This window comes from Oreochromis aureus, linkage group 11 (assembly GCF_013358895.1).
Source record: "Oreochromis aureus strain Israel breed Guangdong linkage group 11, ZZ_aureus, whole genome shotgun sequence".
Classification (NCBI taxonomy): Eukaryota; Metazoa; Chordata; class Actinopteri; order Cichliformes; family Cichlidae; genus Oreochromis; species Oreochromis aureus.
The window spans coordinates 13,434,108-13,457,832 of NC_052952.1; the positions used below are offsets into that span (position 1 = coordinate 13,434,108).

The 23,725-nt window shown below is 44.5% G+C and overlaps 1 protein-coding gene across 2 annotated transcripts in view; it reads right to left on the reverse strand.

Moving 5' to 3' along the window:
- rspo2 (R-spondin 2) overlaps window positions 1-23,725 on the reverse strand; it is a 61,375-nt gene that overhangs the window by 11,039 nt on the left and 26,611 nt on the right. For both annotated transcript variants that reach the window (XM_039619121.1, XM_031729878.2), the window contains exons 3-5: window positions 22,460-22,648; window positions 14,331-14,474; window positions 13,875-14,063 (exon numbers count right to left, since the gene is read on the reverse strand). In XM_039619121.1, the coding sequence (XP_039475055.1) occupies window positions 13,875-14,063; window positions 14,331-14,474; window positions 22,460-22,648 (522 nt within the window). The remainder of the gene's footprint in view (window positions 1-13,874; window positions 14,064-14,330; window positions 14,475-22,459; window positions 22,649-23,725) is intronic.

Below are 23,725 nucleotides of genomic sequence, written 5' to 3' on the forward strand. Positions count from 1 at the left end.
TTTCTGATGAGAAAAATATAAAGCACAGCAGTTATCAAAGGGAGGCCCCTGCCCCGATGTTCCTGAAGGCTTTGCCGCTGGCATGGTCTATTTGTTTTTGCATTTGTTGTGCGCATGGGGGAGTGAGCTAAAGCGAGCTACAGTGTTCAGCAGTTTAAAATATGAACATGGATCCAAAGATCAGGGAACTTGCTGGGATCTACAGTACAGTAGCAAATTCATTATTCTAGACAGTAAGCTATTACAGATGTCAACTCTGTTTGTCTTTACTCAAAGATAGGAAGAGCTACAGCGCTCCAGTTTAATTTCCATGCCTTCTATATTAAGATGAGATCTCTATAGAGTCTTTGATCCGTCTTATAATTTCCACATGCGGTGATATAAAGCAGGAAATGTGCTGCAGAGTTATGATAGTCATCCATCTTAGTTTCCGATAAGTGCTTTGCATCGAACTGATGAAATTAAACTTTTTCAGCAAACACATGATCGAGCATGGATTCATTTATTCTACTGGACACTCGATAACAAGATTCTCAGAAGCTTGTGTAATATAACTGCCATTTACATTTCTGTGTCTTTACAGTGATGTACAGCCGCTTGCTGCTGTAGCTCTTGATCTTATTTGACGGTTCGGTTTCATGCACTTGTACACCATCCACCTTGTCCTTGATACAGTTAATCAGACTTGCGATCCAGAGGCAAAAGCAATAAAAAAAACCACTCTCTCCAAAGAACCTCAGCAATCTTCCTCTCTGTACATAAACAGGAACATCAGCAGAATTAACTAGGCACCTCTAAATGCATCCTGACAATAGATCAAGGCAAGAAAAGGAGATCATACTATGGAGGTGAAGTAAGTATTTGGAGCATTTATTATTTGTCTGAGGAGGGGAATCTGCATCTCCAGGATTTGTTGAGAGTCTGGGGCTCAAGTAACGCAGGGGGTCAACCCCCAATGAAGCATCCTGGCTCGGGGATTTACCTGGATCAACCACCTCCTGTGAGCCTTGAAGGCCTGAGCAAGAATCTCTCTGCGCAACAGTTCCCCAGCCTCCTTTATAGACAGGAATAAAATGGGTGTTAGCATACGCACGAGGGGGCACACAATAAGGTGTATTAAGAGTGGAGAGGGCTTTTTGTATCCCCGTTTGCCAAGTAGCATTCATCCCAAGTGTTTCTAGGCTTAAACATGCAATCGATAGCATAACCAGCTAACTAGCTTACGCTAAACAGCATTGCTTCCATCATAAAAATAAACAGTAATTTAAGGAATGTGTGGTCTTGCATTTGTGCTTTACTGTACTTACAGTATTTATTGCCTCTTTTCTTTATTTCTAAGTGTATCGTCTGCTATTGAATTAGGCTTACAATCAGCTTTTTAGCAAGCTAGCTAATCAACTGTTCTCAACTGTGTCATTGACTGTTTTCCAATGTGTTCGCGTGTGCGTGCACATGCTCCTCTAATTCCTCCTTGTATACATCATCCTGTCTCTCTAGGTCTGTAAGGGAATGGGGAAGGATATAGAAAGAAATTGTTCAGCAAGACTCCCTCTTTATATCTCAATTCTGCACAAGCCTTTTCATCCCCCACCCCTTCTCTCTACTGGGAAATTTCAGGAGGAAATCCCTCACATGTTTGGACGTGGAGCACAACTGTCCCGAAAGAGGACCAGACCCTAACAAGCGGGGAGCCAAACTAAGTCAGATGGGCTTAGGCACAAAAACATAGACAGGGGCCGTCAGGATCATGGTGAAATCCCTGTGCAATGGCCAGTGATGAAAGAATCAAGGCTGGCAGCCACTTTTTTGTTTTCCTTGATTGTTCACCTAACTCTCAAAGGGTGCTGTTGTTCAGTCTCCTCCGGTGATCCCAGAGACGGAACATATTTTTTGATAAAAATAGTTCATTAGTTCACAAAGGAAGAAAGGGGGAGATGCGTTTGATGTTCGCTGAGCTCCTGTTGCACAGGGAGAGAGGTAAAGCCAATTCAGGAAGGGCTTGATCCTCTCTAAGGCCTGTGCTGCATCAAACACTTGTCAAACACCAGACAGACAGACAGCTGAGTGGCTCTGACAGATCCGATCACAGACACGAGCAATAAGAGTCACTGCCGGCTCAGCTCCTCTATCCAGGCACCACTCATTCCCTTGTCAATAATCCCCCTTAAATTCACAAGAACACAAACAGAGGGCTTTTAGGCATATGGCAGACATTTTCTTGTTGTTTTTAGCTGTGCATGATTACAGTGCAATTTCAACAGTCATTTCATGGTCTCACCTCACCAGGGAGAGAGAGTTGTGTACTCCAGCATCTGTCATAGATGCAGCAAGAGAAAGGAATCAAATCAAAGAAAAACGTAAGCACTCTCTAATCTGAAAGAACTGTCTCAAGGCCTGCTGGGATCATGGTCCTGAACCTTGCCACCCAGCGAGAAGGAGCATTTACATTTGAGGGGATTTGATATGGTACCTGGAATAGGTTGACTTTCGTGAAATGGCCCATTCAGTCGTGTCTTGAAATTTTCTTTGGAGCGCTATCATATTCTGTGCACTAAACGGGCCATTTTAACATGACAGAATATTCAAAATCTGAGAAAATGCTCTTTGCTCCACTAAAGCCAGTGTGCTAACACAGCCTAAAAGAGGTCTGGATAAGCACCATTTGCTCTTCTGCAACTTCTCCAAGTTTCAAGAAATTCAGCCAGATCATTTCTGTTGTGTAATTTCAGTGACAGACAAGCAGACTAAGAGCACTGAAAATGTATCATGTGCAATCAAAAATGTAAATTTGTCTGTTATTCTCACCAGGGTTGTCTCTGTGAGCCTTCCAGCTCTTCTATTGCACGTGGATTGCTGACTGATAGTCCCATTCTGACAATCTGCATGTATGCATTAGCAAATTCACCATCCTTAGACCTCAAACTTGAGCTGAGAACAAACCTCAAATAACGTGTCAAATTGGCCCAACTTTTATGTCAAGGATCATCACCGATGATGAGATCTGGGTCACTGGCTATGACCCAGAGACCACACAGCAGTTTTCAGTGGAATAATCTGAAATGTCCAAGCCTGGAGGCGGTGAATCAGATCAGAAGTACAACCAGAAAACACGCTCATCTTTATTTTCGATTTTGGACTCCGGGGTCAAACTGTCAACACGGAGTGCTAATTTAATGTCCTAAGTCATCTGAGGGGAAGAAATTTGGCGCAAATCACCATAACTGTGGTGCAAGCCATCGTCTGACCAACGGCATAGCACTGATTAGAAAGACGTTTTTCAGTCACACTGACATAATTGTCATTCAGCACCCACCCTGCTTGCCCTTAAAATGAAATCCAAGCAGGAGTAGGATTGCTGTTTTGACAAACTGGAGAAGACCTTAAATAACCTTAAAGTGTAATTTATGGTCCTGCAAATGTGTCCGTCTGCGTACACGTTTCCCTTTGGGCAGCAAGCGGAGAAGGGGTTTTCACCCACCGCAGACGTGCTCCCGTGTAGTACTCCAAAATCCCAACTGCACGTCGCTGGACGCGGATGTCGTACGCATGTGCCAAATGTTGATTAGTTAACAAGTGGGCGAAACATGGAGGGGAGCCACAGAGGAGTTCAGTGCAAATAGGAAAACCACGGAAAACTTCAAAAATCAAAAAAATAAAGCATGAAAAGTACGTTGTGTATTCATTTTCAGTTCAGCTTTCGTCTGTTGTAATGTCAGTCTTCGCCACAGATGGCTCATAGACCAATAACAGCAGACTGGATGTACTACATACTCTGACTCAAGAACAAAACCTTCCAGTAGACTGTGCACCCTGAATTCTACTTAATGATCATAGCAGCATTTAGATCCAAAGTGTGTGTGTTACTTTTTAAGTGCAATGTTTGGTGGCCTTGCATGGTCAAACGAACTGTAACTGTAAAAATAAAAAATAATAAAAAACACTGAAATAGAAAAACTCTGCAAAAGGAAAAACACAACAGAAGTAGAAAAAAGCCCAAACTCTCACAAAACACAATGGAAGTGTTTCTGGGGACACAATAATGTGACGGACCAGCTGCTGAAGTATCAGATAAATGTTTGCTATTAGCTGTTTACTGTTAGCATGTCACTTTTGGAGCTGTTCCGTCACAGTATTGTTTCTTCCAAAAAACTTTTGTTTTGTGATTTTATTTTATTTTTTAGCTTTTGCACCATTTTTCTGTTTTTGTGTTTTATTCAACTTCTGTTGTGTTTTTTGAGCTTTTGTAGAATTTCTCTATTTGCTGGTGTTTTCTTAAGTTGCACTGCATTTAACCCCTCAGGAACACCGTAGAAAAGTAGCTACAGAAATATTATTGCACTTTGTTTACATCAGTTCTCTGCTAAAACCCCAAATAAAGAGGAAGGTGTCATCTACCCAAAGAAATACAAAGATGCTGCATTGTATTATTGTTGTTTTCTAATATATCGCATATAAAATAACAAACCATGGCAACATTGCATGAATTGCTATTTGCCCTTATGCCACCTGTAATTGTCTAACAATAAAGAAATACTGGTGAGCCCAGGCTGTAAAACTACTGGACATAGTGAAGAAGTAAGCTTTAACAGAATCAGATGCTTGCCCTATTTTTTTCAAAACTAGACTCATCAGGTAGTCAAAAACCTGAACCCAAATGCATGGCAACAAGGCTCAGTGTCTGCTGGGATGGGAAAAAAAATAGGCAAAAGCTTAATAACATGCTAGCATTTCACCTTCAATAAGACACTACTTAGTCAGTATTAGCTTATATTAGCTTACAGCTAGATCTGTCCTGGTCAAGTGGCTAAAAATCAATCAAGTTAAATACCCTACCTGTCACTCGCTCCAAATCAAAAGCATGTAAGAAGCTTATAACTTCAGATTGGCTCGTGGAAGCTACTTTGTGCTTGTGTTTTTTGTTCTGAGTCTGAGCCTGTTAGGCTCACTAACATGCTTTAATGCATTCACTCATTTAAGCTGTCATTGTTAACCTGTGACATTACCCTGGCATTTTGCTTTTATTTGTGTGCTGATGAGAATGCCGTGTTCTTCAATGCTGGTACGCTGGGCCTGGCCTCTACTTACCACCGTAATGGCTGTGCTTTTAGTCTGCACCCCCTGTATTTGTCACTTAGTTCACACAGACACCGAAAAACACCCCAGACATACACGCAGCCAACGGCCAGCAGGCCTATACTTGTTCTTTGTTGTGTCTACATGTCTCTGCGCTGGGTCCACGTTCATGGACATGAGTGGGTCAGAAGCCACAGCCTCTCTCTCTGAATCACTAGCTGTAATTAAACGCTGTGATGGCTCTATAAAGACACTCAGTAGCAATGGAGAAATAAAGTGAAGGCGATGGAAAGAGGAGGAGAGGAGTTGAGTGGTGTGGAGTGGAGCTGAGTGGAGAGGGGTTCTTGGAGGCTGAGCCAGTGCAACTGTGGACCAGATGTTTTCAGGCTGTCCCGTTCGGCTCCTCGCCTGCCTTCTATTCTCCTCAAGCCAGACCGCTTGGAGAGCGAGGACCGCAGAGTGCCGCTTCAAAACAATGTGCGCCACGCGAACACGTCCTCCTCCGTGGCATGCACTTTGTTCCCGCACTGTGATATGTGATACACAAGCACTAGCGTGTCATTCGAGTGCGAGACAGGAAAAGAGAATGGAAAGAGGGATGAGGGAAAGAGTAGATAATGCGGTGACTTGTTCTGCCTGTGAGGTCTGTTTTACTGTTTATCGGTGTCTATTACACGTTTCTCACACTCGGGCGGTGTAAACGGGTGCGCGCACGTGTGCGTACGCATCCTCATCTGTCTGGCGTGTTGTGGATGTGGAGATGAAAGCGTTCGTGGGCCCCACAGGAGAGCTGGCAGCAGCGGCCGACTGGAGGTCTGGCAGACAGAGAGAGGCGTTGCAGGGATGGGGCGCGATCAGACAGATCTCTCTTTGACCAGTTTGGGTTATTTAAATATGAGGTGACAAACCCTAACACGGGCCTGCTTCAAGCTATGGGTGCTTCATATTTTCAGACTGGAGAAGAAATGATGGCTTTACATTTTGCCTTGTTTCAGCTTTAAGAAACTACAATAAATAACAGAGTTGACTCTTTTCCTGTAATTTCATCCTGGAAAAGCCTTTAAAACCATAGTAACCTCCAAATACATAGCAATGAACTTAATAAGCATTTTTTTAGAGGGCAAACAGGTTCCATATAGTCACATATTTTACAAAAGGCCAAGGAGTGCTACATATATAATCCATCCCAACTTCAAAGATCAAATCAGAAGCTGTTGCCATCTATCCTTGTAAAGACTGTGTCTTGTCTGCAGTTAAAATAATAATAATAATAAAAAAAAAATCACAGGGTGTAACGGCACCAATTGCCCATCAAGGGGTCGTTGGTCGTTTTATGGTCATGACCGTTTCATGGGTAATATCAGCCCATATACTGCACAACAGGGGGGAAAGCTCTGGCTTGTGGGGCATGAGAACATGAAAACATTCCACTACTGTAGAACATCTCCCCTCCTCCACCTCCTCCCTCTTCCACCACCTCCTTCTCTCCCCCCACCAGTTTGCTGCCACTTTGTTTGTTTGTGTACGTCTGTTTTTGATGGGGTTGTTGATGTCGGCCCATATGCCTCATTTCCTCAGCCAGAAGACGACAACGGAAGCCGCGCAACCGGCGCGGCGTCCCCTCGATCCCGACAGAGTTCCTCTCTGAACACAGGGCACGCAACATATTTCAAGTCTTTAAACGTACAAAAGAGTGAGTGTGATTTCAGTGAAACGCCGTCTGCAGTCGCGGGCGAGCGCAAGCATCAACTTTTGGCTGTCGGCTTCAGCTAGCTCGCATTAATGGGAATAAGGACAGCAGTAATGCACATTTCAGTAACCCGAGTCAAACAAATAAGAGGACGTCTGTATCTAATGTGCGTACACGAGTCTACAAAAGGCAGTTCAGCAAAACCGCAACTTAACTGGGCCAAAGAGTGTGAAAAAAAACAACAAAAAACCCTCACACCCCTCCTCTTTCTTCCTGCTTGGAAAAGACCAGATGACAATAATGTGGAGCCCCAGTGAGTGCCACTGACCCCTCCTCTTCCAACTCCCTCCCCTCCCTCCATCCCTCCACCCCCCCGGTCTTTGAAAGGCCTCCACATGTTTATGGTTCATGCCTGTGGTATGACGATGGATTCTCCATATAAAAGCCAGCAGGATCATGGGTGTTTCAAATATTGCTCTCTGAAGACAGTTGCTGACAAAATGACAGCAGCCATATTTATTTTGGTCAGAGAGCAGGGGCACTTAGTGGGAAGTTAATCAGAGACACCCCTGTTTCCCCGCAGGGTTCCAGGATCACCCCCCCATGCCCTATAAGGAATGTACCCAGGGAAGAGAAGTCTCTAAGAAGACTACTGGTAATGACTTTCTCCTGCAGTGGAAGATTTAACACCACCACGAGAGGCCAGAAAAACAAACCCAAAGGTTCGGTTTGAGACCATCGGCATAAAGCAAGTGTTGATGGTCTGTCCAGACAAGAGCCTAGACAATCAATTTTAGGGAGATATGAAACACAAGCGGAGAGATGGGGAGAAAATCATGGCACAAATGCGGACACGTGATAGATGAAGTGTTAATTTGTGCGCGTGACCGTGGTGGTGACCGTAACTGCCATTGGCGCTGAGATGCCGGAGACCTGGCCAAGGCAGTGACAGGTTGATGTGTCTGTCCTCTTCACCCATGCTCTTATTCACTCCAGCACAGCACAAAACTTCCAAAACACGCTCACCTCAGTTTTACAGATCCACAGCAATGTGTGCAACACATGGAATTTGTCATGTTTAAATTAATTCGCTTTTTTTTTTTCTCGTCTTTCGTCTGCCCCAGATTTGGTAAGAATTTAATTAAATCAATGATTGATGAGTGTTTGTGCGGTGGGTGGTGGTGGCAGGTGGGCGTCATCACAGTCAGACACCAACTCAAGCCCGTGTGACCGCAGCCAAACCATCAATGCTGTCCAAAGGAGGCAGAGTGCTCCCGAGGCCCTCTCACCAGCTACTGTGTCAGCCCCTATGGAGCAGCCTTATTAAATGAAGATTAAGCCGTGGCTCCATCAGTCACAACAGGCTGCACTGAGAGGCACAAATAATCACTATGACAGGGTGGCTGCCAATTAGGGCTCTCCTTCTGTCCTGGGAAAGCGCTCCTCACTCCACTCCCGCTGGCGGGAAGAACTGATCCGGATTGTCCGTGATGTTACCCGGGCCAGAGATCGCCATTAATCACCACCTGCCATTGTAGTGTGGTAGAAATCAGAGCGAAACTTGTCATCTGTGCACCAGCTCCCCTGACTTCCTGTAGCGCACACCCGGCGAACATTAATTGGAATAATGAGATAAGTACACAAAGGGAGAGGAGTGCAAACCTTTACTGTCGAGCGCTTTGGGTAGAGTTTAGAGCGGTGTCTCGAGCAGAGCTCTGTCGTTGTTTGGCTTGGACCCACTGAGCTGTGAGCTTTTCTGCTGAGACGAGAAGACCACGCTCCATCATTTAGGCTCAAGTTGAAAGTGTGCATCTGTTTTAGAAGCAAAAAAAAAAAAAAAAAACACAAAAAAAAACCTGGCCTCGTGGTCGAAGGCTACATCTGACAAAAACACACACAGAAATGTGTTTGGATGTCGGGTTTCCAAGCCAAACACAGGCCAGACTCAGATGTGATCATGCTGAGTGCGTAACTCAAATACTCAGAAGTGAGTGGCATCTTTCGCCAGAGCTTAAACCCCTTGGCTCGGTGAGTATAAACACCAAAATTGTGTGTCACACGCTCATAGGCATGCATATAAACTGCTCGCTTAAATGCGAGCGTTGCCAGAATCCAGAATTGTTTGGGGTTGCGAGCGGTGTTTGCCACAGACAAAGCGGGCTGAGCTGAGCTTCCTCCAGAGCGGATTTAAGGCAATCACCATCCCTCTGTGCATCATTTTACAGGAGCAGAGACTTTCGAGCAGATGGCTCGCAGACGGTGAGGACTAGGGGGGTCCGCAGTACTGTGGATTCACCGCAGAACCAGACTGGGTTCAGACAGAACCTGGCATAAAATCCCACCAGTCAACCAAATCTTCCTGGAGTCTGGTCTATCCAGGGCGGATCTGCGTTCCTTTTAGTCTCCTACACCAGACTGTTGGTAGTGTGCCACTGCTCTGTCACGTCCAATGGCTTAAATGGAGACAAAGGACCTCAAAGGCCTAGAGATGTCACACTGCAGAGGAGTGATGAGGTGATACACTGATTCTAAGTGGGTTTATCCTCTGCTACACCCCTGCCTCAGAATGTATTAAAAAACCCTCAAGGTTCAAATTGATGGCATTGGGAATGGACTGAGCAGCAGGAGCAGAAGAAGCAGTTATCACAGTTACAGTATAAACATAAACTGCACAGTTAAGTTATGACAGGCAGTATTAGTGGTGGCTGGATCCAAACACTTAAATGACTGATGGGATGGAGGGCTTGGCCTCAGCTGAGCCCTACAGCAGAAAGGGTTTCTCTGGTTACACATACGAGAGATCAATACTCCCACTAAGGCCTGCAGCTCTCCCAAGTGCAGGTACATAATCCAATGGCCAAAGATAATCATTATATGCTCCTTCTCTCTTAGTCTTCCTCTCTTTTTCTTTCCATGAGGTCAGCGATGTGTCTGCGAGTCTTCACGGGCTCAGAGTAGCAGTCGTAGAAGCATTCTGACTGTGCACTGAAGCACATTGTTCTAAAAGGCCAGATCCTAAATGTCTTTTGGTTATCACTTCCAAATATTTGCAAAGCTGTAAATTTTTACTATTCCATAATTTCATATTGTAAAACTTTTGTGCTTGTTCGGCTAACTTTGGCCTTGGCCGCAAATATCTACCTTTACCTAGAAACCTAATAAACAACTATGGAAATACTGCTCCAGCCCGCTTATTCGTTGCTGTCTGAGAATCTGAGAGCTGATTTGCAGAAACGGTTGGACATGAGCCTGAATTACAATGGCCCATTTGTGTTGGACTTTACTCCCTCTTAAATGCCAAATCGGGGATAAGAGTTTTGAAGGCTTTAATACCTTATGTTGTTTACACAACATTTAATGTCACTGCCATGGCCGAAGCGGCCGTTGTTCAAAGATTACAGTAACGTGACTGGGAAAAGAGAAAAAGCTGAGGCAACTCCAAAGATGGTTTGATAGGCAGAAGGAAAAAGAACTTCAAATGGGAGTCAAACTCGTCGCACACATCTGCTTGTAAACCAGTGAATCTGATGACAGGGGGCTGCTGGGAAATCTCTGTAGGGAATTCCTTAAAGGCATCACCTATCCTCTCTTCCCATCAACACACAAGTCAGGGAATGGGAGGAAGCCAGTCTATCTGTGCTGATAGTGTCAGAGCTGCTATTAATAATGTCTCTTTATTGTTTCTAGCCTGGTCGGAGCAATGCTCCAAGGATCCAGAGGCTATAAGAGCATTTTACCATCTCAAAGGTACAATGAGTTGCCATGGTGGTCCAAATGTAGGTTATTTTTGTAACTTTTTTTTGTCATTTCCACCTGGAAATGACAGGATTTCACAGTTTTCACAACCAAAATGTTCCTGGCTAAAGAACGTGGCTTCAGATGCTGAAAATATACACTAATTATCTGTCTACTCATTCTATGTATTGTCATGCATGCAGTACAGTTGTAGTGCTGCAATACCATTTCCTTTAACAGAACCCTTCACCGCATGTTTTGTCTGTCCGTGCGCCACAAACCTGTGTAATCAGGATTCTGCTTTCCTAGCAAACACTGGGCCAAATGGATCCCAGCAGTGCGAGTGATATACGGTGTTTACACTGATCGGCAACGTGCACTGAAGACATCAGACACGGTTTACACGTTCAATGTGAAAACTCACCTCCTGACTTTATCTGGGTTTTACTTTTTCTCTTGTGCCCATTTTACAGGGGGATTAAATCTCTGCAGACACAGAAAGGGAATGAAGATCGCTCGTGTCGCGTCTGTTTGTGCCCTGCCTGAGCTGGGAGACAGGGATCTGTCTGTGACGTCCAGTGTAATTTAAATACGTGGCTGTGTTGAAATGCAAGCCAGGGTGATGAGATACGCATCCCCATAAATAGCGTATAGATACATGCTGCTTCCTCTTATTTTCTGTCTCCATTTAATCCATAGCATCTTTACAATGTGCAGTTATACAATCCTGTGCTTGTGTCTATGTGCTTTATGTATAAATAAAACATTGATTACTGCATTGCTAGGTTTAACTGTCAGAGACAGACTCCATGACGGTCCGACATCCTTTAGTGGGACCTGTGACCAATTCTGGTATTCTTTGGTGAATGCCAATCGAGCTACATGGTGCTAAACTGAGAGCACAGGTCCCACTGAAGACATCACGCCCTCCTGTGCACGAGTAGCCCAGGACACACTGGAAGTCATTCTGTTGGGCTCTGGCAGCGCTCCTCCTGTTCTTCCTCACACAAGGGAACAGATACCAGTCCGGTTCTTGGTTGAAGCCCTGTGCAGCTTTCTTTCTGCATCCTCCAAAATTTAGAGACTGCTGAAAGACAGCAAATCTTCTTGCAGCAGCACTGGCAGCAGCACATATGCAATGTGTTGTCCTGAAGGAGCTGGACTAGTAGAGTAGTGATAAGGATGCCAACAAAAAGTAGAACTAAAGAAAAATTAGTCTGAAGAAAGTAGAGAACAATGGACTGTTGTCACCATCTGCAAAATCGTTCCCTTTGCTGGCAGACACTGTTCCTGCCTGTCCGGTGCACCTGTTGTCAAGCAAGGTGAAATGGATTCAAAATTCTTTATGCTTCTTTACTGTACAGATTTATATCAGTGATCGTTAACAGACTTTTTGTTACATTTTGATGATCGAGTATCATTTTCTGAGCAATGTATTTTCTCAGATAATTGCATTAAAATCAGGCCAAGAAGCACAGGCACCATAAACTCTCTAAAGGTTCAAGTTCAGTGATTGAATCAGTTTCCAGCATCCTCTGCCAGCATTGGTGAATGTGGCCATGCCCTTAACTTTAAGCACTGATGCAGTTTAAAAGCGTAAGTTGAAACAATCCGAAGATGTTTGGCAGTAAAAATTCTCTTTTTACGGCTGTAATGTTAGCTATTTTAACATGGGAAGCTATGTGGACTAAGCTGTATTTGGAGCCACCCTCAAGTGGACACCTAAAAAACTGCAGTTTCCGCCTTCATTTTTCAGTCCCGGATGTCGCTGCTTGGATTTCACTCACGGACATGTGATTATTTGCCGGCGTCTGTCGGCTGAGCTCCCATGCAACAGTTCTAGATGTGTGCACTGCTTCTCCTCCCATTTACTTCAGCAGCTTCCATTTTCACATTGTATTTATTTGAATTGTAGAGTGTTGCATTTCACCGGCCTTTGCCAAGAAGGGATTTTTCACTAGCAGTGAGGAATTAACAACACATGCCTAAGTCTGAAATTTGCCTTTATTTAACGGGCCACCGCAGCACTTCACAAGCCCAGAGAGCCCCAAGATGCACACACAGTGACACTTTAACACACGTTTTGTAACCACTAGAGATGTAACTCAAGTCACTGGAAAGGGAACTGTACTGAGAGGTTTACAAAGACTGGATCATCAGGGAGCAGTAGCGTTAACTAAGATGGACATGGGCAAGTCTGCTGTCGAGTTTTTAAAGAATCCAAAGGGGAAAAAAAGCTTTTGCTACGCACTCTGTTCATAGTTAACAACTCTCCATCACCGACTTCATGCTTGAGATAACTGACGACAGTAACCATGTACAAAAATGCCACATTTTAATTAAAGGAGGTCATAAAATTTCTTGGAAAAGGTCAAGCAGGCATGGCAAAGTCATGAAGAGGTGCGTGGGGGTTGGGAAGAATTTCCCTGACAAACAGCAGAGTGCTTTAGGAACTAAATGTGCCATGGAATCACAGTTTCCAACCCAGACAGCAGCAACCGCCTCGGTACTGCTGAAATATGAGAAACTATCAGGGTTTATTTCAAGTTTATTTACTCTTTCACCACTTCGCTAAATGACCCTCCCATTCAACGGTCTAGGCCAAAAATGGAGAAAAATCCTCAAGGTTAGAATATTTTCCTCTTTCTGTTAAACACTGTTTTGACAGGCTGAATGATATCTGCCACTGTAATTGCTTCCTTATTTGGTGAATTAAATATTTACACTTGGCCTATTCTAATCCAAAGTTTATGAGAGACGTAAAAGCACATTAAGGGAAAAGACATTTATTTTAAAAGCACTACTAACTGAGGCCGTCACCCCAAATGGTGTGTTTGGACCATCTAAGAGAAAATGGTTTACTTTTTGAAAAAAAAATATTTCCTTTAGCTCTATTTGCACACTGAGAAATTCCAGATTTGACTTCTCATTTAATGGCCTGACAAGCATGCAGCACGCACCGCAAATATCTCTCGAGTTGACGGGAGGAAACAGAGACGGCCATTGAGGAAACCTGCAGTTCGTACTTTGAAGAGTTCCACTGAGGAGATGGAAGAGAGGGGAGAGGAAATATACCCCAGAAAAAGAGCAGGCTAGCTTATGGCCGCCATGGAAAAACTGTGATATTTCACGCAAGGAAACGTGACGGCACACCTCAAAAAAAACAGATGCTGAAAAAACAGGTACAGGAGTTACATGAGACAGGTGGAACTCTGACAGGACGGGAAGAATTCTCCTTTGGGATAAGTGCACTGTTTTCTTTAATATTGGCCCGAGTAGAGCAAACCTTAAAGTGAGTGTGGATAAAATCGGGACTGACTGACAGAAAGCCTTTCTCATACACAAAAAGCAACACATGGCTGCATAACTTCCTCACCGTTCCTGCAGTGCCGCTTGGCCATTTTGCACATCCTGGACTCGGCGATGGTGGGACAGGGTATTGTGTCCTTGGGTGGTTTCTTTACAATGTGCCGCGTTCGGGTCTCCAGACCCCACTTAAAGCCACAGGTTTTGTTTCTCCTGGTGCAGGCTCCCCATTCGCTCCACTGACCCACCTCGCAGCCCTCTGCAGAGAAAGACAGAAAAAAGCGATGTGCAGTGAAACCACAGCACTATTAGGGGTCAACACAGAGACCCCGGGGGTCAAGATTAATGCAAACTGAAGGAGCTTTTACTTGGATGCCATAACTTCTTTGTGTGTGGTCCCATTTTTTTTTCTTTAATAAGCAACTCACACTGAGAAGTTATAGAATACTGTTTACAGATAAAGAAAGGTGTAAAAGAGAAGGTGGCATTTCCATTTTTTTCTACATATTTGTTTTGCTTCACATACCTCCACACTCCATGGTATCTTCCAGCGGGGCAAAGCCCTCGGGGCACTTATCAAAGCAGCGCCCTTTGTGTAGGTAAAAACCCGACTTGCACTTGGTGCAGAAGTCTTTACTGAAGCAGGACTCGCAGTTCTCTATCCTGCACCCTGGAGGGAGAAGCAAAGAAAGAGGGAGAGTCATCAGCAAGCCTCTCATCTGGAGCTGATCGAGAGCTAAGGGGTTTTGGGGAAAGGGGGAGGCCTTGAAGGAATTATACTGTCTCTCCCACAAAAAAAAAAAAAAAAAGTCGATAATGCTTTGTGATTCATTTCTCTACGGAGCTCTAGTCTATATCATAGGACTTGTTTTCCCTGACATCAATGTGTTTTCACCTTCATGTTCTTGTTGCGCAGTGAGCGAACAAACAGTGTGAAAATGCAGCAGCAGAGCCGGTGAGGAATTATGTCACGCTGACCTCTTTCAACAGGATGAACTGACATCCAGCACATGAGCGCACATGTTTTCAACTAATGCTCATGCTGAAACAGGAAGAACACATCCCGCCGGAGCTCTGAACCTCTGAGTCCTTAATATGCTGTCGTATCACTTCACACGCTTCCGATCTGCGTGCGTTTCCATAGCTAAAGATCATTCGGAACTCGGGTTTTCATTAAACGGCGAATAGTGGCTCTTGATCACAAAAGCGGACGACTCTGAGTGGATGCTTTGGCTACAATATGAAAGGGTGGCAGTGCGTTTTTCGTTTTTATTTTTGGAGGGGAAGGTGGGACGGGGACGACAACATTTTCTATTGCACAGCTAAATAAATGCTGAATCCTTTAGTCAGCAAAACCAACAGCGCACTTATCCTCCCACGCCACACCCTGGTGCTGCACATGACACCCTGTGCCGCGCTTGCAAAGAAAGGCAACGGCAATATGTCATCAAGCTCTCTGCAAATAACACATCAGGCAGGGCGAAATTACAACAACCACACCAACGGGGCGACGCACAGGCCCACATGATTAGAAGGAGCCTCCCCGGGGCTGTCTAATTTATGTCGCTACTCAGAAACACTATGTGGCTCTTTTGCCCAGTAAGTTCAGAGTGAACCAAACCTATAACCTGCAGGCACCATCCACCTCAGACTGGAAGGCTGGGTTCTTGTGTAGGGTGTCGTCTGCTCTGCTGATTGTGTCCTGTATGGGGATGCATAAGGTTACATGCTTTTTCTCCCACGTGTTAGTGGTGGAGGCTGAGGGCTGCTCTTTTATCTGTGACCCTTGCAGGGCCCAGAGATGGGAAGGTTCTCACAATCACACCCCTTAATTACACCATCTTCAGCTAACCATCAGGCCTCCTCCTCGACATTCCTCCAAAACAAGGGGGTCCCTCCCGCTCCACTTTGAACCCTAAAGTATGGCCTCTGCCCACTCACTCTGGTCTCACGCTTTCCCGACCAGTCTAAACAAACCATGGACACACACACACACACACACACACACATACCAATAAGATATGGATAGTTATAGACCCAATTCCACAATAAAGCTGCACTCCACATTCTGAAAAATGAAGGTGCACTCATCATCAATCACTCGCGCCTCGAGCTATTTCCTGCTTTCACACATCGCTTTTGCTTCAATAATTCAATTATCTGATAATTGTATTATTATTATTCATGTACATATTTTCTAGTTTCATTACGGATTTTCTGGCGTTGAGCAGGCCAAGCGGTTCTGTTATAAATGCACTCTGCTGTTCTTTTTAAGTATCCTGCCTCTGTCTGGATAAGGAAGTTAAATCAGCAACGCTTGGGTCTGATACAAAACAAGCCCAATACAGGGAGCGAGCAAATAAATCACAGCGCTAATTGGAAAGCACAAAGCTGTCTTTTTACCCCTCACACTTCCCAGGCCTGTCATCACCTGAGAGACTTTTAGCTTTCGGACCAAAAAATAAAAGAGGGAGCAGGAGAACAAGAACATCTGGCAGTACTCTGAAGCACTGGGGCTGTTGTGCAATCCTTGGTTATTGACAGTAAATATGAGCAACCCAGATGTGCGGAGGTTTATGTCCTTGCAGAAGCAGCATAAGCACTTGACAAGGTTTTTGATTAAAACATCACTCTTGGTTTCAGTTTTTCAGATGTAGCCAGGCAAAGGCTCAAACACCCGGATATCTAGTTTTCTAAATAGCAGATAAGCAATGATGTCATGCTGGGAAATGGATGAGGTGGACGACAACATCAATGCAACTGCATGGGAGTTAGAAATGAAAGTAGGCAAAGCCGGAGGGTCAAAGGTCGTCGGCAAGAGGGGCCGGTTAGGAAGGGAATCCCTGTGACAGACATTCAGAGTCCAGCTATCAGCCAAAAGGCTATCTGGAACAGCGTGGGCTATCTGAGGCACCGGAGAAGCCCCTATACTGACCACCAAGCAGCTCAGCAGTGAGACGGCTAGTCCAGCAGCTCCAGAAACAGATACAGGGGAGTGGGTTCACTCTCCCAGCGGGATTAACCTCTGGACCACCTTTAAAGTCTTCATCTAGGTGCCACAGGGAAACTAATGAGAAATAATGAGGTCATCAGATCCCGGTGAAGGCCCGGTGTTCCTGTGACTTAAACTTATTATCATCATTATCTCCCAGCCTGGTTCTGGCTGTGACTTATATGGTGAATACTGGAGTGTGTGTGTGTGTGTGTGTGTGTGTGTGTGTGTGTGTGTGTGTGTGTGTGTGTGTGTGTGTGTGTGTGTGGTGGTGGGGGTGCAGGGCAGAAGCCTCATACTTCAGCCCTGAGTCAGTGAAGTGGCTGAGGATGCTCAATATAAAGAGATGTCGTCAGTGCTTCACCCCTGTTACAATGTCACTGCTTCACTTTTCTTTTTTCTTTTTCATCTGATTTTGCACTTCAATTGTACGCGGTTTGCACGCCAAGTGCTTTTGAAGTCAAGACATGAGTCACCGAGTGTCACTTGTCATCTAATAGCACATGCTTGGCAGAAGGAAGTCCCTCAGCTGTGGTCTGGATGGGGAACCCACTGATTTGATCATGGACACTTGAAGCTCCGTGTCAGATTCTGTCAACTTGCTGTTCCTCCACTGGCTCACAGCAACATGTGTAATCACTTCATTTATTGACACGAATCCTCGCTGTGCAGAGAGAGATGGTGTTAAATCATATTGTTCCTCACAGGCTTATAGCTGAGCCCGGAGTTGGGCTGTCAGGCCAGTCATCAGTCTACCGAGAGAGCCACCTCCACAAAACTAACCAGACTTGATGATGCACAGCAGGAGTGTCCATGTTATAAAAAGGGCCTGGCAGAGTGAGGGGGAAAACAAGCCCTATTTTTCCATCTTTCTCATCCAGCCTAAGTCGAACAGCTCTGACCTACTCTACGGGCCCTGAATTTGGCTGACATGAAAGCTTTGGCTTGCCCGCTGCCACCCAGCTATGTCGTGTGGGGCTGCGGACGGCAGAAGTCCATGGCATCGGCCAGCGCTGCCATGTTCTTCCCGACACTCTCCATGCGTTTTTTTTCCACATGGGTGCACCTCCACACACAAGCGCAGAGCAAGGTGGAGCAGACATGATGTTTCTGTCAGTCAGTATCTCCCAAAGAGAGATCCGGGATGACAGACATGTCAGCAGGTCCTCGTAGTTTCCTCACTCCAAAAGGCACAATCTTGTGAGCTCCTATATTCCAGCATGTACTCGCAGACAGCTCAAGCTTCAGACGGTGGTCAAGCATAGACAGCCCTTCCACTCTTGCACTTTGGCATGCATAATTATGCAGTGCTTTGAGAACAAACCCAATTCAACTCTGTGTCTGGGTGTAAGGTCCTGGGAGCGGGCTTGGTTTGGTGGGCCCGTTGTATTGTCTGGCAAATCTGAAAGTGCGGTTAGTAAAGCTGTGATGATTAAATGTCCCTTGGTGAAGCTCAAAGGCCAAAAGCAACTGGTCTTTTTGTTGGTTAGACTGCAATGGAAATACCCACATGCTCAGAAGTAGAGCAAGGAAAGGGGAGCTTAAAGGAGAGAGTCCTGCCACTGTTGCCAGCTAAAGGCAGCAAAAACTTAAGTACCTTTATGCACACTTGTGCCCATATGGTTAACGATCATAATGCGTAACGGATCTCCAACTCAAAAACTTCCCGAAATGCACTTTGAAACTCAAATGATCTTGGAGAGGTTACATCCAATGAGCTTCTATTTTGACCCATAACAAAAAAGAAAGAAGTCTCTAGAGCACAACAGACTGGCACTAACTTAGTGGCAATTTTTAAATCACATTTTCAGGATACTGGATCTCAGGCCTTGATTTGACTGGTTGGTGGTTGGCAGTGAACGCAGCGTGGGGTTTTTAAAGCTGCTGCATTGGGGTAAGGCAACTGTGCTGGCAGCTAGAGTATGTCTAGCAGTGGGGGGTCTGTAATACACCCCGAGGGAGGAAGTCTTCAATGCAGCCCTGCACTCACGCTGACCCTCTCAACACTTTGTCTCATACAGAAGACAGCTCTGATAGTCGCCTTTCAGCTCATAATTCTTTCAGCCAGTGAGCTCGCTTGTGATAGCAAATGACAGAATATGCTTTGGCTGAGGAATGTATATTAAAAGCAAAGTGTTATGAAATGTGACTTTGCAGAGAGCGTGACTGCTCTACATTCATGCAGATTTGGCTGTACACAAAGCAGCGCACTGTGTGACCGTTGCTACAAATCTTCCCTGCAGAGCAGTGGGCTGACACTCACAGACACCGGTGTGGGGCCTGTTCTGGGCGACTGATAAGAACCCCCGTGGATAACACTGGAGTTACAGCATATGGTTTATGGCTCATATCAACCCATTCATTAGCTGCTGAAAGGAGTTCCAGGGGAGCAGAGGTCCAAGAACATAAAATATGGTCACGCAGAAAGATATTATGCAACAAAAAGACATTACTGACGAACCAGCTCCATCTCCGTGATGGCAGTAAACACTGTGGCTCCCATGTCTCGAGCCTCTTTGGAACCTAGCTGAAGTGTAGCTGCAAATGGGCTTCCAGTTACGTTATGCCGCGGAAAGCAGAGCTCCCATTGTTTCGGTCTCTAATTATGGTGTTATCTTCCCTGCAGTGAAATGGAAACCCCCCAGAAAAGTGAGCATTAAATTTAAAATTCATCATACAGCACAGCTTCTCAAGGTATCCAGAAGAAATTCGAGGAAACATTTTAGTAACAAGGAGCAGCAGTCAACGTTGAGTTCTTTGCGGATTTGCAAAGAGCAAAGATTTAAATGATCATACATTACAGTATTGCTGTTGGCTTCGATTTTAGTAGAACCGCATTATCACAGTTTTTGAGTTCTACTGCACTGGCGAGCACTTTCCAAAGACACGCGAGTCAGGTGGACCAGACTGTCTGCAGTGCACAGCAGCTGGGTGAGAATGTGATCCTCTAAAGAATGAAACGCGTGAATGACGACCTGTTAGAAGACCAGAAAGCCACAAGAAACCTGCTTTCCAGATGAGCCAGCTGACCCTAATAGAGATCAACCATAATAGCGCATTTGGAGGATCTTTAACTAACAGTTGTAGTCAAGGATCTCTATATTTATGACCAGGAGCTTGACCCCAAACAGCAGAGAAAGTACATCTGACATCTAAATTTACAGTCTGAACCATGGCATGTTCAACATAACAGTATACATGCGATTTTTGTATATGTCTTAGATTCCTTACCAGTGAAACTACAGCCCCCTGTGGGGCTTTCCTTGCTTTATATTGCATAACAATGTCAGTTTATGGTTTTCCTTTAGAAAAAGTGAACGTTAGATTTCACAGAGAGAGTCCCCAATCCTATCGACCTCTTGCTTAATAAAAGATTTTCAGGACAGCCCTCAAAAAAAATTCTTGAATGCGATAAAATCGCACAGACAAACTCGGATTTAATAATAAACAGCTGTCCTCTAAGTGATTTCAGAGGCAGTGCTTAAAAAGCCCCAAAGAAACAGGGCACAGAGAACCCTTCATCATCCCCATTCATGTCCACTGTGTCTGAGTTCCAGTTGCCTGCATTAGCTCACAAATATTACCTTCCAAGTCGATAAAATGTCCACAATAAAATGGTCGGATGCCAACTGTTTAGTGGAAATGACACACAGAGCGCAGTTGAGAGTGAGACTCAAATAGGAAACCGGATTAGAGAGCCACAGCTGAAGCAGCTATCACATCAAAGTAGTTCTCGCTCTAAAGTCTGATGCTACATGACAATACAAGATGTTGTTCTATGAGCAGTTTGCATGGCCAGTGATCCAGATTAACTTCCCACACATCAGGATCCGTTAAAGTCAAAATTCAGCCTGTGTGGGGACGGTGCAGTCAGGAAAGCAGGGTTAAAAAGTAACATTTTAAAAGACGTTTTTTCTCTCTTCGACCAAGAAACAAGATGTCTTTCACTTCTAGTTTTCTCTGAGTAATGAAAATGGGATAAAGTGACTTTGGAGCCTTTAGGATTTTGCCTCTAATGTGGGAAAACTGATGAACTATGAGCATGCAAAGAGCAAGGGTTTTGTTTGTGGGTATCCAATTGATACCAGCAGTCTGCTAAAAGACACATTTAAAGTTTCAAACTGCACTACAAGATATTTCTGCAAACCTTTTGTGATCTTGTTATCCTAAATCCAAAAAAACATCCTACAAAAAGGAAAAACGGACCATCGCGAATAATCTCAATCTCAATATATTTCCTCTATATTTTTAATTTTATTTAGTTAGTAAAGGGTTTAGCTCTTATCGTTTTCTCCACTGAAATCCCAAAAGAAAGTGATATGAACCCAATGGCCAACATCTAGTAAGAATGGGAACAAGCTCACCCACAAAACACTGATAGTAATTAAGAAAAACGTTGTTTTAAATTCATTCATGAATTTATATTTGGAACCTTTTATAGTACTAATTTCTGAACAGAGCCTCAAAGACTGATGAAGAATCACAACCTGACCAGGTAAAAATGAACATGCGCTGATGTTCCACTGCCAGATTTCTGGACACTGAAGTTTCACTTTCAGTAGAGGCCATTCATGGCTTGAAGGGAAAAAAAGGGAAGTTTGGCTGTAACATGCTTTTATTTTAATATCAAAATGAGCCAATCTATATATTTGCATCTAGGTGGGCTACGGTTGCTGCATGTCAGTGGCAAAGGTACGGACACCCTCATCTGGGACTTCATTTCAGTACGCCTGTCAAAAGTTTGGCCTAGGATTTCAGTTCCACTGTTTTTATATGAAACACTCAGCCAACACCTATAAAGGTCCTCTCTATTTCTCTCCGGCCATATTTCACGTTCGGAAAGGTTAAGTTATGAAAGTGTAACATAAAGAGGAGCAGGACATATTTGATTGACGAGCTATTGTTAATAGTGTAATCTAGAGTATGGAAGACCAAAGGTGTGGTCCAAAACACTATGCCTAATGATGAGGTGATATTTAATATGGTTTCATTACTCAAACAGTAAATAAAAGTAAGTTAAGTTCCGAATTATATTGCCTTTCTCTAAATACACTATTAGTCTAAGGAGTATTGCCACTTTTATTGCTTTGCTTTTCTTAATCAAACTCTCCAGTCAATGCACAATATATTGGTGGGTGGCCTGCTTTCTGTTCACAGGCAAAAAAATGTCTTTGACTTCCAAGAAATTACACTGTCTAATGAAAACCTCAATCCACAAGCTCCGGCAATCAGTCGTTAAAACAAGTAAGTTTCCTTCCCTGATTCTAACATATAAACATCTTTCTCCATATTGCATAGTATGTCCAAAAGGACTGTTTTACTGTACTGCTGTTTAATGTGGCCCTAAAGCTAGTTTTGGCCTAATTGCCCTTGCATTTTGGTTGCATTTGTGGTTCGATTTCATGCCTTCAGACAACCTCGTGAGACAGAGGCTGCTAAGACAAGGCTTCACCAGTTACATCCACCTGTGTGAACGGATGAGCCGTTCAAATCGTCAGGCATGTGCGTCTCCTCTGAGTAAGTTGCAATAAATCATTCGCTGTGGGAAAACGGGAGGTGGTATTGTATGTCTGGCTAGGGAGCCGAGGGTGGAAGGAGATTTTGGGGAGTAAAGGTGGAGTGTATGAGGGATGCTGGGTAGGTTAAGCTCGACAGGATCTTACTGGAGCACATGTTGAGTTCGGGGCTGCGCATGCCGTAGTATCCGGCCGGACAGTCGTGAAGACACTCCCCGTACTGCCTCATCCTCTCCCTCCGCAGAAACAGGAACAGTTTGGGCTGGCAGTTCACACAGCCGTTATCCCTGGAGCACACCGAGCAGCCTTTACAGATGGGGTACGCACCATAGCTAGCTGCAGGAAGGACAAACAGGGGGGGTGGGGGGGAAGAAAGAGGGTGATATAGGAGCAACAGTTGATTAGAATCCGGAAGAATCTGTCACTTTTTTTTCAATCAAAGACTTTGTTCACACAAAAACACAGATTTATATTTCCTAAAAACTTTCTGAAATCAGCATTTGTGATGGATCCTTTATTGAACAGTGAATTTACCATCATCACTCAATGATCATCAGAAACAAATTAATTTTATTTTCAGTGCGTGTGTGTGTGTGAAGGGTGTGTGTACAGCAACTGTGAGGTCAGTACTTCTGTGAGCTCGACTACCGCTGGAAGATGTAACTTCCACGGTGGTTCAGATGGCTGTTTATTCTGAACCAGCAACAAAGAAGCAGGATTCCTTCAGAGCCTCGTATCATTACTCATCTGCGGATGACCGTAAGTTCACCCGGTGACAGGGACGGGGTGAACAAGAGGCAACACACTCAACTGTGGGAGGGCTGACCGTTAGAATAATACCTAAGTACAAGAGTAAAAACCCAAACAACCATAATAGATATATCAGCAGGATATCCTTCAATTCATAGTAAATATGTCCAATTCAACAATTTGTCATTCATGCAAACTCTAGTTCGCCTCTCAGCATTCGAATCCTGATTGGTTATGAATGTGAATATTGCATTAATTCTGGTCAGAGCTGGCCTCCTAAACGATTGCGTTGAGACAGCCGATGAAAGCCCCCAGAACCGCAGCGGCTCTAGCCTCAGCTCGAGTTGCCTGCAGAAGACAAAGGAGCCAGTAAAAAGACAGTCCTTTCTACAATAAGTGACTTTCAATGTAAACTCCTTAGCATCCCGTTTACAGGAAAATGTCCTTGGGCCATTCCAAACGAGAGACACTTCAGATGTTCTTCAAGCCAAGTCTTGAATATCACAGGCAGGGACTGGGTAACAGCGGTGCTTATATTGTGCGACCTACCACAACGCTTAATAAAACACTGTGCAGCAAGCTGGACAAAGCCTGAGAGACAGAGCAGAGCACGCCTGCATTACTGGCCATAGATCCACATATTAGATTTCTCTGAGGGGATTC